At 46.7% G+C, this 13,623-nt stretch overlaps 1 protein-coding gene across 1 annotated transcript in view; it reads left to right on the top strand.

The window, feature by feature from the left end:
- LOC147727701 (uncharacterized) overlaps window positions 1-13,623 on the top strand; it is a 615,523-nt gene that overhangs the window by 199,214 nt on the left and 402,686 nt on the right. Inside the window, exon 2 of the mRNA XM_086961695.1 lies at window positions 9,465-9,636. Within this exon, the coding sequence (XP_086817821.1) occupies window positions 9,465-9,636 (172 nt within the window). The remainder of the gene's footprint in view (window positions 1-9,464; window positions 9,637-13,623) is intronic.

Below are 13,623 nucleotides of genomic sequence, written 5' to 3' on the forward strand. Positions count from 1 at the left end.
TCCATCAGAACTTAACATTAAAATCCATGAAAGTTCTGAGTGTGAAGACTTGGATCAGGAAGGAATGGATTTCCAGGAGGAATATCACTCTACTCCTCTTCCACCTTCACAACCTATGGTGTGTCTTCCAGCATCCATAGTGACGGATTTACAATTTCTCATTGCGGATTATAAACAGCGGTTTCCTTCCAATCCGCCTCCTCCAGTAGGGCGGCAAACGCCACTTGTGACACCTACCCCTCCACCTCACCCTAGGTCGCCTCCGCTGGTCATCCAACCGGACACAGCTTATATGCCTCCTTTACCGTCTTCTGATGACGAAGAGGGGTAAGGAGCACAAGACGAGGAAGAACAGCAAGAAGAAGGAGAACTGCAGGACGACGAATGGAATAATTATGTTATTCCAGATCCGGCTTCCCCTGACCAAGCACAGGCAGACTCGCCTCCGAAAGACATTGGAGGGTTCCATAACATCTTGGAAAGGGCTGCTTCAAGATTCAAGATCCAAATAACCACGAAACCTCAGGATTGCTTCCTGTATGACTTTAAAGAGCCATTTAAGAAGGCTGTGAGATCCATTCCCATTATTGATTATATTTGGGATCAGGGAGTGAAAATAATGAAGAATCCTTCATCTTTGCCTCCAGTTCTACCCAGGCTCGACAAAAAGTATAAAGCTCCTGACACAGCTCCTGCATGCCTTACAAGTCACACAAAACCAGACTCTGTCATTACCCAGGCTGCGCAGCGTAAATCTAATAATCCGTCGGCAGCGTTGACTGCGTCACCAGATAAGGAGGGTCGTAAACTGGATAATATTGGCAAAGGTTTTCCATCCATGTCGGCCCTCACTGTACGAGCGGCTAACTCCTTTGCCCTGTTAGGGCGCTACAACTGCCAAATGTGGGCGGATATTGCTCCATATTTGGGTACTATCCCAGAAGACCAAAAAGAGGAAGCAAAAAGGATTCTCCTTGAGGGCGAACGTTCAGCCTCGGAGATGATCGACTTGGCGATGGATATCGCCTCCACAGGATTCAGACAATTGGCAGGGGCTGCGGTCCTAAGGCGCCAAGGATGGCTTGAGGCCACATCTTTCCGACCGGAAGTGCAGGCCAAGATATTGGACATGCCGTTTGATGGCCAGCTACTGTTTGGGAAAGACATAGACGAGATGCTGCAAGGTATCAAAAAGGATACTGATACCGTGAAAGCCCTAGGTACTCTCCAGTTCAGAAATACTTCCTTTCGGGGCTCCAGAGGAAGAGGACAACCCTCAAGAGGTAGCTATCAGGGGTACAAATCATCATACAGCTCAAACCAGCAGTACAAACCCTTCCTTTCGTGGACGAGGAGGGAAGAAAGACACAGCCAGAAGGCAATGACCTCTTTCTTCCGCAGGCCTCCATTTCTTCTCCACCTTACGCAGTTGGAGGAAAAATCTCATCTTTCCTCCACAAATTTCAGCAAATTGCAACGGATCGCTGGGTCCTTCAGCTAGTCCAGTTTGGACATTAATTGGAGTTTGTGGAAACTCCTCCTTCGAATTCTCCACGTCCAATGATCCACAAGAATCTACATCTCCTACAAAAGGAACTTTCTATAATGCTCCACAAAAGAGCTATAGAAAAAGTACCTCGGGATCAGAAAGGCAAAGGATTCTATTCCCGATTCTTCCTAATACGGAAAAAGGAGAAAAAATGGAGACCTATATTGGACTTACAAACCTCAACGGATACCTCAAGAAACAGTTGTTCCGTATGGTGTCCATCCAGGAGGTGATGCAGCTCCTCGATTCAAAAGACTTCATGGTGTCTTTAGACCTACAAGACGCCTGTTTCCACATACCGATCCACAAGAACCACAGACAATTCCTCAGGTTTACGGTGGCGGGCAGACACTACCAATTCCGGGTGCTGCCCTTCGGACTGAAATCGGCTCCTCGCATTTTTACGAAATGCCTATCTCCGGTGGCAGCAAATCTTCGCCAACACCATCACCAAGTCTTCCCATACTTGGACGGCTGGCTCGTCAAGGCACCTACTTTCGCAGGCGTGAGCTGGTCCTCAGACGCCTGTCTACAACTCTTCGAAAACCTTGGACTCACTCTCAACCAGGAAAAGTCTGTACTTCAGCCTTCTCAACGCCTCACTTTCTTGGGGGCAGTCCTCGATACGGATCAGGAAAAAGCCTTTCCTTCACAGGAACGTCAGTACAAACTCAGGTCTCTGGCAGCCCGGATTCAGGCCAAGAAGACCATCACGGTGCGCCGGTACAAGTCATTATTGGGGATGATGTCTTCCAACATCCTGTTAATCCCACACTGCCGTCAGCGTATGCGGCCGCTGCAGGAGGCACTATCCACTCAGTGGATCCAGTGTACAGGATCCTTCGACGATCTAATCCAGATCACTCCATCCATGGTGCAGGCCCTAGACTGGTGGCTTCAACCTCAAAACCTGGACCAGGGCCTTCCATTCCTACTACCAATCTCACCACATGTGATCACCACAGATGCTTCATTGGAGGGATGGGGTGCGTTTCTACAGGAACTCCAGATCAATGGGCTATGGTCTCGGACAGAAAAACAGCTGCACATCAACCTTCTAGAATTGAGGGCAGTGTACCTGGCACTAAGAGCATTCCTGCCCCGGATCAAGAATTCCCCAGTGCTGGTGAGAATGGAAAACACCACCACAATGCAGTATCTGAACAAACAAGGGGGAACTCGATCTCTGACGCTATCGCAAGAATCTCAACGTATTTGGAAGTGGCTACTTCAAAACAACATTTCTTTACGGGCAAAGTATGTCCCAGGCGCAGACAATACCCTGGTGGCCTCTCTAAGCAGGCAACGCTCCATCTGCCACGAGTAGGAGCTGGATCAACATCTTCTCAACACCGTATTCTCCAGTTGGGGTACGCCTCACCTGGATATATTTGCAACACAACTCGACGCAAAATGCCAATACTACGCAAGCTGGCATCCCCAGAAGGGGTCTCTCGGGAATGCATTTTCCATCGCATGGTGCAACGTCTTTGCTTACGCATTTCCTCCATTTCCCCTGATTCCCAGGGTTCTCAGGAAAATGAAGGCGGAGCATTGCACCCTAATCCTGCTAGACCCAGCGTGGCCACGCCAACACTGGTTTACGGAACTTCACCTCCGGTCGCTGGAACCACCAATTCCATTCAGGCCAAGCCAGACTCTCCTGACAATGAACCACGGGCAAGTCCAACATCCGGATCTAGCATCTCTCAAATTATCGGCTTGGCTCCTGAGTACAGAGAGTTCCAGAACGTAGACATTCCTCAAGAATGCAGTGTAGTCTTGGCCCGGGCCGACAGTACCAACAAGACGTATTCCCTGATGTGGAAAAGATTCTGTATATGGTGTAAGACAAACAGGATACACCCTTTCGAGTCTTCGCCGGCACAGATTCTGCCTTATCTGCTTCATTTGGCTAACTCGGGGTTGGCCCACGCCTCAATAAAAGTTCACCTGGCGGCTATGTCTTGGTATAGGCGTTCTTCGTCTGGTGCTTCTCTCTGGTCCAATAGACTGATCAAGCAGTTTCTGAAAGGATTGTTCAGGACATTCCCTCCAGTGAGGGCTTTGCCACCTACCTGGCAGCTCAACATCGTACTGGCTCAGTTAATGAAACATCCCTTTGAGCCAATACACAAAGCGGACATCAAATATCTGTCATGGAAAGCAGCTCTCTTACTAGCGCTCACATCAGCAAGGAGAGTGAGTGAGCTCCAAGCCTTATCCATTCAAGACCCTTTCTTGCAGTTCAAACAGGACAGAGTTATCTTAAGAACTAATCCTAAATTCATACCAAAGGTTCCGTCCAATTTTCATCTGAATGAACCTATAGTTCTGCAGTCCTTCTTCCCGAATCCAAGCACAGCAGCAGAAAGGTCTCTCCATTCCTTAGACCTAAAGAGATGTCTGAAGTTCTACATCCATAGAACTGAACAATTTCGGAAATCCAACCAACTATTTATTGCCTTTAGCAGGCCCAGGAAAGGTCTTCCATTAATGAAGCACTCCATCTCAAGGTGGAGCTCGGCAGCCATTACTTTCTGCCACCAGCAGGCAGGACATCCTCTACATTCTAAAGTCCGGGCCCACTCCACTAGAGCGGTCTCCACCTCTATGGCGCTCTTCGCCGGAGTACCCACCATCGACATATGCAGAGCGGCGACATGGAAGACACCTCATACGTTCACCAAGCACTACTGCTTGGATTAAGAACTGATGAAGGATGCAGCGGTGGGTCAAGCGGTACTCCGCCATCTATTTCACTAGAGGTGAGCCTTCTTCCTTTCATCCCTCCATCCTATACCTTCTTGCACATTTCTCTATGTTTAGAGTATCTTATTACTTGCTGTATTTCACGATTGATATTCTTTTATCAAGTGATTTTACATGTTGTACTATACGAAATGTGCTGGTTATTGCTTTCTACTCTTATTCAGGCATGTGAATCTATGAAAGATACCTATAATACTGGATAAGAAATGTGTTACTTACCTGTAACTGCAGTTATCCAGTATTGGTATCTTTCATAGATTCACATGCAACCCACCCGCCTCCCCTGGAAGGGCTCACCGTGGTTCTCTCAGTAGGTACTACTTAGCACTGTGCTTACACAAATCTGAGGGACAAGGGCTCCTTCCAGGAAGGTTCTAGAGGGTGGTGATATCGGATTGGCTCTTGGCCAAAGTTTGGTCTTTTTTACAAAAGGACATGGATATGTTATTAATGAGAGGCCTCTGGCCTATTACTATGTATATATCTACATGACATTACTCTTTTTATGTACCGGGGACTCCCACCCCGACGACGGGGAATGATTCAGGCATGTGAATCTATGAAAGATACCAATACTGGATAACTGCAGTTACAAGTAACGCATTTCTTCTCTTTTGAGTCTTTGTTTTCTGGTGCCACATAGGGATGCCTGGGTTTAAATCCTGTTGCTGTACAATGTTGGTGACCTACCCCCATGGCATTTGTCTCTACTGTCTGGAGCGTGACCATGACTCCCGGTCATGTTCCGACTGTCTAGCCATGGCTCTGAAGTCTTTGCGGGATGGGTCCCGTAAGCTGTTGGAGGCCTGGCAGTCGTCTCCGCACCGTTCGAGGTCCAGGGGTTGATCGAGGAACTGACTGCAGACCCATCATCATCATCGCTCTTCGGGGTCGAAGTCTTCACACTCTGAATCGGGTAAGATACGTCATAAGAAGAAGTTGAAGAAGCATTTACACTCTCCGACGTCCCCCCATCGGTCTCCAGACGCAAACGAGGGCGCCTGGGGTACCTCCCCCACGGCTCCGTTGGAGCCTGTGAGTCCTGCAGCCTACCCACCTTATCCGGGTCCATTGGCGACTCCGGCCCCGGTGCAAGATTTTCTTGCTGCCATGGACCGCTTTTCAGGCCTTGGGCTCCCTTCCGGCGCGCCCTTGAGCCCTGCGGTCCCTGCTGAGGGCCAGTCCTTGCTGCCGGCTCCGCTATCGGTGCCGCCGTTTGCTCCGGCACCGCAAGTTCCTCCGCTGGCGGCTCCGGCCCCGGAAAGTCCTCCTCCAGCGGCTCCGGCCCTGGCGCCGGCACCGCAAGGTCCTCCGCCAGCAGCTCCGGCCTAGCGCCCCACGCGGCTCCATTTCCGGCCCCGCAATGGGTTCCCTTCGTTCCACCTCCGTCCTTGCCCGGGTTTCTAGACAATTTTGCTCCAGGTTGGTACCCTGTTTGGGAGGCGCCGTTCCCGGCGCTGGTGAACCATTTATATTCCCCTGTCCCTACCCTACCGCCACAGCCTGTGCCACGGGCAGTGTAAGAGAGGGACAACTTGGAGGGGTCTGAGGATCCTCTTGCACAGCAGTGCGAGTCGGAACAGGAGTGGGCAGAAGAGTTGGAGGATGCAGGTGGCCTCGACCTCTGCTCTGAGCCTGGTTTTCTTTCTCCTCCTGCTGTGGCCATAAAGGAGGGCGCCACATACACTGTAGGGCTCCGTAGAGCAGCTGAGGTCCTTGACCTTGATCGTCCTCCAGTAACTCTTAAAATAAACCTCCTCACGGAAGTCCTTCGCCGGCAGCAAGCTGTATGGAGCCTCTGCTACTGTTCAATGAGGCGTTAACTGATGTGTTGATGGGTACCTGGTCTAGACTAGCCACGGGGGTTCCTGTGGATAAGAACGTGGCCTGGCGTCATCGCCCGGCACTGGGGGACCCTGCCCTTTTTAACGACCCACCCAACTGGTCATCCAGGTCTCAACTTCCCAAAGCGCATTCCCTACTGCCCGCCGCATAAGGAATCTAAGAAGCTGGAACAGTTTGGGGAGAAACAGTTTTCCTCTGCCAGCTTGGGTCTGCGGTCGGTGAACACTGCATGCCTTTTGGGCCGCTACTCTCACTCTGTGTGGGACACGGTTGTGCAGATGCTGTCTCAGCGTCCGGAGGAGGTTCGGGCAGTGCTTTCCCAAGCTGTTGCTGAGGGGAAAGATACAGCAAAGTTCGCCATCTAGTGTGGGCTGCACACCGCAGACTCTCTGGTCCTCTGGGGGAGTCCCGTCTCCATATCAACCTTTTGGAGCTTTGGGCGATCCGACTTGCACTAAAAGCATTCCTTCCCTCTGTCCAGGCAAGTGTAGAGCAGGTGTTCACAGACAACCCCACCGCCATGTAGTACTGCAACAAACAGAGCCAGGTGGGGTCGTGGACCCTATGTCAGGAGGCTCTGCACCTCTGGACATGGCTGGAACATCAAGGCATTACCTTGGTGGTTCAACACCTGGCAGGATCTCTGAACGCCAGGGCGGACAAACTCAGCCGCCGGTGCATGATGGATCACGAATGGCCGTCTGAACTTGGACATGGCGCAAGGTTTCTTTCTGTAATGGGGAGAGCCTTGTTTAGATCTATATGTGCACCGAAGAGAACGCACATGCTCATCGGTTCTGCCCATACTACTTAAGCCCAGAGTCCGGAAGAAGATTTGGCGCGACCAGGCCCAAGTCATCCTTTTGGCTCCGTATTGGGCACAAAGATACTGATATCCAGAGCTACTCAGCATGGCGATCGATCCCCCGATCCGACTGCCTCTTCGGGAGGATCTTCTGTCGCAGTAGCAGGAGATGGTCCACCACCCGAACCTGTCCAGCCTCCACTTCCATGCGTGGAGATTGAGTGGAGACAGTTGACAGCTTTCGACTTCCTCCTGAAGTCTGTGATAACATTCTGGCAACCAGGCGTCCCTCCACTAAGACGGTATACGCCTGCAGGTAGAACAAATCTGTGGCATGGTGCATAGCAAAGGCTGTAGCTCCCCTTTCTGCCCTTCTTTCTGAGGTCCTTCTGTTCCTTCTCTCTTTGGCCCAGCAGGGCTCAGCTCTGGGCACTATCAAAAGTTATTTTTCAACAATCCCTGCCTTTCTACAGCTTACAGATCAGCCTTCTCTTTTTAAGTCTCCAGTTGTTAATGGTTTCCTCAAAGGCATTAGACATATCTTTCCTCTCGTATCTTTCATAATGCCTCAATGGGACTTAAATCTTATTTTGACCTATCTGATATGCGCTCCCTTTGAGCCCCTTAATAACTGTCCCTTACGTCTTCTCACTCTAAAGACGGCTTTCTTGGTAGGTAGCACCTCTGCCAGAACAGTGAGTGAGCGAGCTCCAGGCTCTTTCTTCTAAATCTCCTTTTCTTTCTGTTCATCAGGTCAAGGTGGTTTTAACCGCATCGCTGCTGCGGTTATTTTTGCGCTGTGCGGCTATTTTCTAATTACCGCGTTACATGACGAGCTCAGCTCGTCATCAGCACACGCCACCCGTGGCTGATGACGAGCTGAGCTCGTCATCAGCATCGAAGGGGTTAAGGACTCGTTCTTCTTTCTTGCCAAAGGTTGTCACACCTTCCACATCGGGCAGACCATCACTTTGCACACCTTCTTTCCGCCTCCGCATCCTTCAAAAGAGGAAGAGAGGCTCCATTGTCTGGACCCAAAACGTGCGCTCTTGTATTATCTGAAGTACACACAACAGTTCCGGGTGGATGACCAACTCTTTGTTGGCTATGTTGGCGCCAAAAAAGGTCTGGCCATGCACAAACAAACCGCCTCTGGTGGGGCTGCGTGCCCATTCTACCGGGACAACAGCAGCCACTACTGCCTTGGAACGTGGCGTTCCCTTGCAGGACATTTGTCAGGCAGCTACGTGGGCCTCACTGCACACGTTTACCACACATTATTGCCTTTACAGTCTAGTCCGGAGAGACCCCTTCTTTGGCCGTTTTGTTCTCCATGACTTTCTGGTGAAATCTTGCTCGCAGACCCACCACCGGGGTTGGTATTGCTGGGGTTTCTATTCTAAGATGTGGAATCCATCACTCACATGTCTCTTTCAGATGCACAAGTTACTACTTGTGTAACAATATATCTGTAAGATACATTAGTTAGTGATAGATTCTTTACTGCCCCATCCATACTCCCGTTCTGGGAACTGATTTCCAGGGTTAAGGTCATCCCTTTCAGGCCTCTAGTTTCATGGCACCAGTGGTCAGTTTCTTGCATGGCTCTACGTTCCTGGTGCGGAAAGTCATGTACAGAACTGACGTCAGCGCGCATGGGTGGTGCCTAAGTAGTCTCTGTGATATCATCTCGGCGCCTACGACGCCAGCAATGGACCCGGAGCCACACAACGCCACCTACTGAAGCGCAGGGGTACTGCTCAAGAAAAACTTTACCGGATCTATTCTGACGCCTGGGGATATTCTAAGGTAAGGAATCTATCACTATCTTATGTCTCTTACAGTTATATTGTTACACAAGTAGTAACTTGTGCATTTGCATTATTATGGTATGCTAAATATGTATTTATGTTTACTGCTAATTATTCTGATTCAAGCATGTGAATCTATGTAAGATCCAATACTGGAGAAGATAAGTTATTTACCTGTAACTGTGGTTCTCCAGTATTGGTATCTTTTGTAGATTCACATGCGACCCACCCTCCTCCCCTAGAGGCTCCCCTTTACTAGTTGGAATTATATTTATTTCCACTTGTGCTTAAAAATCTGAGGGAACTAGCCTCTGTGGGTAAGGTTCTGGAGGATGCCGTCACCTGATTGGTTGCAGACTAAGTTAGGTCTTTTTTTAAACAAAGTCATAGATAGGCTATTAAATTCATTGCCTAATGCCATTGTACCCTATGCTACTATTATGATTGCTTGGATATGGTGCCGTGGGACTCCCACTTTGTCTGCAGGGATTGATTCAAGCATGTGAATCTATGAAAGATTTCAATACTGAAAAAACTACAGTTACAGGTAAGTAACTTATTTTCACCTCGCTCGTCTGCAGTTGAGCCTCTGAGCACTCAAAAGCAATAATTGCTAGTTTTGTTTCAATCAAACCTTTCATCTGAATTGTATGATTGATGTTATTGTGTGTTTCTTTTGTAGGAGAAAGCCCTTGAGAGCAAATATGTTTTAGTGCTTGGCCTGGATGGAGCTGGGAAGAGCAGCATTCTTAATTCACTTGCTGCCAGCAGAGCCAAACACTGCACAATACCCACAGATGGTTTGAATGCACTGTGCATTGCTACTGAAGATGCCAAATTGGAGTTTTTAGAACGTAAGTGGGGAAAATGTAATGTTGCGTTCAGGGGACAGACTGGTGTAATATCACCAAGCACTAAAGCCTCTAGTTATGAAAAAAACATATATGCTTGTAAATGTACTAAAGCACTTTAATTTCACCCTCCTTGGTACCTCCTTCAATTCTACACCTGCCAGATCTTTTATTGCTCGTACAAATAGATCCTATTTGGGGTTTCTTCCAGGCAACAATAGCTTGATTTTAGTTTTTGCAGGAAGCCCATCTTCTCTAGAATCTGTAGCAAAAAGGATCAACACACACGGCCGGAAACTTTCACTGCATTAAATAAAAGCAATAGTCAGAGGAACGTCCTTTTTTCTCTTCCCACATACAAAAGGTTTGTGTAAGCTGTAGTATACAGTGCAGGTAGCAGTGTGTGTTGATCATTGGAAACGATGATTGTGTAGTACTTTGATTAGCCTGGAGTTTGCAGTATGCTTTGTTTTCAGCTTTGAGCAAAGATCTAGGATGATAACATGCACAATCCAAATCTTTCTTTAGAGTGGTTATATTGTCTTGCGACCAGTAGTCCGGAATGGCTGTTACCAAATAATTTCCTCCCCAGCCGCCACAAAATTACTGGATAATTTAGGTCAGAATTTCTCATTTAATTTGGATTTGAATAGCATGATTAGCCACATTATGCAGAAATGTTATTACAGATTTAAGTACTAAAAGACCAATTTGAGATGGAAGCCACAATTTACGCTCTTCATTAAGGTTTTCAAATTAGTGAAAGAGAAATATTTTTCTTTGTACAGCTTAGTCCCATTATTTTTGCCATGAGGATAAGCATAACGCTCAGAACCTTCTAAAATAACCTCTGAATTGCTTATGCTGTCCAACCATTTTATTGTTTGCATTGTCTTCTCTAGTCTGTTATGCTATCATGCTCCTGGCATATTAACTTTGTTCATATTCTTTGGGTCTGTAACCGTATGATGCTGAGGGATTCTTTCTGCCCGTTAAGTTTTCATTTCACCAAAGGCAGCATAACCCAAACTCCATAAAAAATGTGTCGAAAAAGCGTAAGTGAGAAGAAATAGGGAGGGAAAAAAGATAAAGGGGGATGATTTAAGAGAAAATATGCCAGATAGCCATTAAACCTGTAAAGAAGAATGATCAGTGAAACTGTTCTAGTACACATCAATGATGAGAAGACTGTCCAGTTTATTTCTTCCATTTTTGTTTGTCTAGATTTTCCAAATGTCTTAACTTGCCTTGTTTTGCTCTTTTGAACAGTATTTTGATTGCACGATTGTTCGCCTTGGTACATCAATTGATATACTAGCACAAGTTACTACTTGTGTAACGATATATCTGTAAGAGACATTAGTTAATGATAGGTTACCTTAGAATATCCCCAGGTGTCAGACTGGTTCCGGAATGTTTTTCGTCAGCAGTACCCCTGCGCGTCGGTAGGTGGCGTTGTGCGGCTCTGCGTCTGTTGCTGGCGTCGTAAGCGCCGAGATTACGTCACAGAGACTACTTGGGCGCTACCCATGCACGCTGTCGTCAGTTCTGTACACGACTTTCCGTGCCAGTAACGCAGAGCCATGCAAGAAACTGACCACTGGTGCCATGAAACTAGGGCCCTGAAAGGGATGACCTTAACCCTAGAAATCAGTTTGCAGAATGGGGAGTATGGGTTGTGCGGTAAGTAATCTATCACTAACTAATGTCTCTTTCTGATATATCGTTACACAAGTAGTAACTTGTGTGGTATTGAGTTCTCCAGGCCTACATATTCCGCAAAACCCGCTACACCATAAAAAGATGTTGGCACGGAAACTGGAAAATGCTAAAGACAAGTTTATTAAGACCCCATGGGGTGGTGGTACATTCCTACAGCACCCTTCGGCAATGCAAGACGTATCACACCGAACATCGGTGCGAGACATCTTTTATACAGTTTTACAGTAATAAAAAGTGTAGGCGGAACACATTTGCTCAGTTTAGGTACATATATGTTCATTTTTGGAACAGAGCCAACTCATGGGAGGAGTTACAACACCACTGGTCAGTTTGGAGGAACATTCCTAAGTGATGACTGTCCACTAATACAGAGGGTTTAACTGCGCATATGCAAGCTTGACCAGTACTAAAAATAGCCTGTTGCTGGGCAAATTTGAGTGGTCAGTGGTACAGAGAAAGGACAAAAGGGTATGCTGGCCACGAGGCGACGCATTCATATGAAATGGCCGCCAGTGCATTCAAAATGGCTCCTGAACACCATAGTCAAGTTAAGGGGAAATACGTGTAGCAAACCTTAATGCTAACCCGATCACCGTCAAATTATGATAGACGACCCTTTTAGCGTTTAGCTGAAGCTACCTCATAGTGGACATAATCAGGGTATTCATCCTCAATATCAATGGACATAATTTTCGCTACTTCTCTATGAATCATTTGTTCATTTTTTACAATAGCTCGTTTAGACGGAATACAAGCAGAAAGGCATATGGAACATAACATAGGGCCACATTGAATACAAAGACATAGGAAGAATAATATCCCAACTATTACACATAAGATTGTCAGCAACTTCCAACCCCAAGTATTAAATAATGTCCAAAACCACCCCGAAAGTGTCCAAGTACCATTATCAGGATGTATCTCAGCAGCTATCTTGTGCAACTTAGATATTGCATCATATACAGAAGGTGAATTATCTGGCACGTATAGACAACAACTACTTCCGATAATGCGACATGCACCTCCACGGTCAGCTAATACTACATCTAGAACCATACGGTTCTGGAGCGTTACAATTCTAGTAATTTGAAGTTCCTCTGTTAAGTTTCCTAGGGCAAAAACTGTCTCATTAGCAACAGCTTCTACAACACGTGTCAGTCGTCTTATTTTCCGACTATTTAAGGCAGCCCCAACAAATGAGAAAAGGCCTAATTTGAAATCAACATACTGTTGCAGGGAGGTATCGGTTTGATCGATATCGTCAAAAGCTAATGTTCTTTTCACTCTATTCAATATAAAGTCGTGATACAAAACAAAATCATTATGATACATAGGTGGGTCAATAAACACAGGGGGTAATACAAAAGATATATAACATGTTCCTAACCACCCTACAGGGAGACGGTGATAACCTTTATTTCCACAAATGAAATACGTGTTTCGTGAGGCCACAAAAGTAATACCGTTTGGAGTGTCAAAGGTGAGAGTGGTGTTACATTCACTTCTTCCTACTGGGATTGTACCTTTATTACGAACACATAGATCGGCTTTCGTATCAATAACAGTAATCACGTGCAGATTAGACATATTTACATTTCGTTGGTTATTATAAATTTGTGGCGAGGATACATTATCAGGCCTATATTCTTCCCATTCGAACTTAGTTCCTTCAGTTTGTGGATAACCATCTCGATCATTAAAGCAGACCTTGTTAAGTCGGAAAAGTAGTCCACCTTTTGTTGGCCATCGTAAAGTAAACAAAAGAGTATACCAAGCATTGCAAGAACCATTATGAGAAAACGGGAGTGGGATAAGTGGTGTTGACGTAAATAATTAATTTACTCTCTTAATTTCTATGCAGGTAAGTACTTAATCAATGATAACTCAATCAGAAGGAAAGAAAACAGAGTCCGTGGTGTTAGAGTTTCTAAGGGTTTTATTCCTCATAAAGGAATCAGGATATCATGTTCTGACCACCACAGGGGTGTCAGAAGGGATAGATGAGCGCGCTCTCGTTTATTGACAATACATGGCTTATATACTTGATTTTACATCATAAGGTTCAATGTAAGAGGCGTAACAGCTGAGAGAAGACAAGATAACAGTATACACGTGGTACCAATACATCATCAAGAGGCGTAAACTAGGCGTGAACTAGAGGTGTGTGCTAGAAACGTCACTGATTGGTGACGCAAGTGGGTGGCACCAAGGGGTGGTGCTAACAGAATGTTGCAATGTCAGCAGAAATCGGAAGCTTGGATGCGCGCG

Source organism: Lissotriton vulgaris, chromosome 3_1 (genome assembly GCF_964263255.1).
Source record: "Lissotriton vulgaris chromosome 3_1, aLisVul1.2, whole genome shotgun sequence".
Taxonomy (NCBI): Eukaryota; Metazoa; Chordata; class Amphibia; order Caudata; family Salamandridae; genus Lissotriton; species Lissotriton vulgaris.